At 71.9% G+C, this 2,305-nt stretch overlaps 1 protein-coding gene across 1 annotated transcript; it reads right to left on the bottom strand.

Annotated features, from left to right (window-relative positions):
• Positions 1-309: 309 nt before the first annotated feature.
• LOC118258425 (ankyrin repeat domain-containing protein SOWAHC-like) lies at positions 310-2,054 on the bottom strand. The gene is made up of 6 exons (XM_035567213.2): positions 1,923-2,054; positions 1,690-1,776; positions 1,479-1,589; positions 1,155-1,227; positions 912-1,004; positions 310-604 (listed from the first exon to the last, which is right to left on the bottom strand). The coding sequence occupies exons 2-6, from the start codon at positions 1,735-1,737 to the stop codon at positions 411-413; spliced, it is 519 nt and encodes a 172-aa protein (XP_035423106.2). The 5' UTR covers positions 1,738-1,776; positions 1,923-2,054; the 3' UTR covers positions 310-410.
• Positions 2,055-2,305: the final 251 nt, after the last annotated feature.

The raw sequence follows: 2,305 nt of genomic DNA, 5'->3' as shown, positions 1-2,305 counted from the left end.
ACAGCTGATTAGGGGGTATTAGCGCTCTGGCAGCGCCTGTTAAAGCAGCAGCACGGATCTGGGGCAGCGCCTGGCACCCCCCTCGCCCCCCGCACCGGCTCCCGTCGGGCAGGGGCTGGCACGGCACAGCTGCGCCGCGTGGCCATCGCCAGCCGGGATGTGCCCAGCACCCACAGCAGGACCCAGGCACCCCCCGGCCCTGTGCAGAGCCCCCACGAACAGGGGCGCTGCGTGAGGCCGTGCCGCCTGGCCCCACGAGTGGCCGTGGCCCCACAGGAACGGCGCACACAGGGACGCCAGGCACGGGGACGCGGTGCACACGGAGCTTTACTGCAGTGCCAGACAGCGTCCGGCCCCATCTTCGTGCCTGACCCCCGAGCCCCCCACCACGCCGTGGGGCCAGGTCTGGGCTAGCGAGAGAACTTGCGGACGGCCCGGTAGGACGCGGGCGGTGCGAGGAGCTGCGCCGGGGCTCGCTCTTCCTCTGGCTCCGCAAGGTCCTCGGCCGAGCCCCAGCGCCGCCGCGCCTGCCCGCCGGCCTTGGGCAGCAGCAGGCAGGCCAGGCGCCGGTTCCGGCCGCGCTCACCGCGGCCCGAGGGCAGCTCTGGGACCAAGCCCATCAGCATCAGCAAGACTCCCCCCCCACCACCACCCTCCTTGCATGGTCCCTGGGACAGTGCAGCTCCTGCACTCCCATCCCGTGTCCCCCACACCCCTGCCTGTGCCCCCACCACGACCCAGAACACCCCCCAGCCCCTGTTCCCCCGGGACCCACAGCATCCCCACCTGTGTGTCCCCCATGTCCCCAAACACCTCCCCAGCCCCGTCCCCTCCTCAACCCCGGTCCCCCCCCCCATGCCCCCATCTCATCCCACACCAGAGGACTCCCCACCAGCCGGGCGGGCTCTTACGGGGGGTGTCGGGGTCCCCGTCCAGCGTCGCTGCAGAGCCCAGGTAGTGCCCGGCCAGGTGCCCGCTGTAGTCCCGCAGGTTCTGCTTGGCCCCTGCGGGAGAGATGCTTGAGCCACCGCTCGGGGCCAGTCCCAGAGGGCCCCAGGGTAGTGCTGACACCGTGACCCTGCTGGGACCTGGGGGGGGGGGGGGGGGGGCGAGAGCCCCAGGCGTGGGCTGGGGGCCTCAGGTAGGGCCCTCACCAAAGCGCTCGATGAGCAGGTCCACGATCTGGCGGTGCCCGTGGAGCGCGGCGATGTGCAGGGGGGTGTAGCCCTGGGGGACACCAGGCCCCGGGGGGGTACGGGGCTGTGCTGTGGCCCCCAGCACCGCCTGCTCCCAGGAGGAGAGACCAAAGCCCCCCACCACACACCCTCTTGGGTCACCCTGCTGCTGCCACCACCCTGCCAGGGACACCCATTCCCACTGCTCTGGGGACGCCCCGGCCCCTTCCCAGGGCACCCCCCGCACCCCCCATCCGAGGCCAGTCCTGCAGCGCGTCCATCCGTCCAGCTGAGCATACTCACGCCCTGCCCGAGGGAGAGAGCTGCTGTGGGGGCAGAGCCGGGCACCACGTGTGACGTGCTCAGCACCCCCCGGCCCAGCAGCGACCGCCAGCCGGGGCCTGTACTCACGTGCTGGATGTGGCACGGCCGGGGCAGGGGAGGAGAGGCACCGTCAGCACGGGGGTGCCTCAGCCCCGGGCACCAGCCCCCTCGTGCCACGTGCCCCACTCACCGCTCTCATGTTGATGTCAGCCCCAGCATCCACGAGCATCGCGGCCATGTCCTCCTTGCCGTGCTTTGCTGCCCAGTGCAACGCGGTCTGCGGGGCAGGTGGGCGGGGGGTGCAGGGCCAGGGGACAGAAGGACGGGGGGCATGGGATGGGTGAGTGGGGGGCTCCCCCATCCGCCCCCAGCCTGCTCAGCCCCGCCAGGGCCAGCGCGAAGCCAAGAAGGACTCGGACTTACGAACTGCACGGGGCAGGGTGGCAGCCACAGTGGAGGGGGGCCAGCGGTGGGCAGAGGGACGTCGGCTGCAGCCACTGAAGGAAACGCACCCTCCCCTCCCGGCCCCACGGCCTCCCCCAGTCCCTGGCTCCCCCAGTGCCCCGTCCCCCCCCCATGGCCCCTGGCCTCCCATACCCATTCCCTTGTGGACTCTGCCCTCTCCCCACTGCACTGTCAGCCCCCGTCACCCCTCCTGGCCCCTTAGCACTCCTGGCCCCCTCCCTCCCCACAGCACCCCCATCCCATGGTCCCACACACCCATCCCTCCCACGGCCCCATTCCCTCCATGACCCCACGTGCCTCCAGACCCCGTCCTCCTCCCCGTGACCTTGTCCCACCACCCT

The sequence above is a fragment of the Cygnus atratus genome, chromosome 16 (assembly GCF_013377495.2).
Source record: "Cygnus atratus isolate AKBS03 ecotype Queensland, Australia chromosome 16, CAtr_DNAZoo_HiC_assembly, whole genome shotgun sequence".
Classification (NCBI taxonomy): Eukaryota; Metazoa; Chordata; class Aves; order Anseriformes; family Anatidae; genus Cygnus; species Cygnus atratus.
The sequence above is the reverse complement of the archived record's forward strand: the minus strand, read 5'-3'. Positions and strand labels throughout refer to the sequence as shown.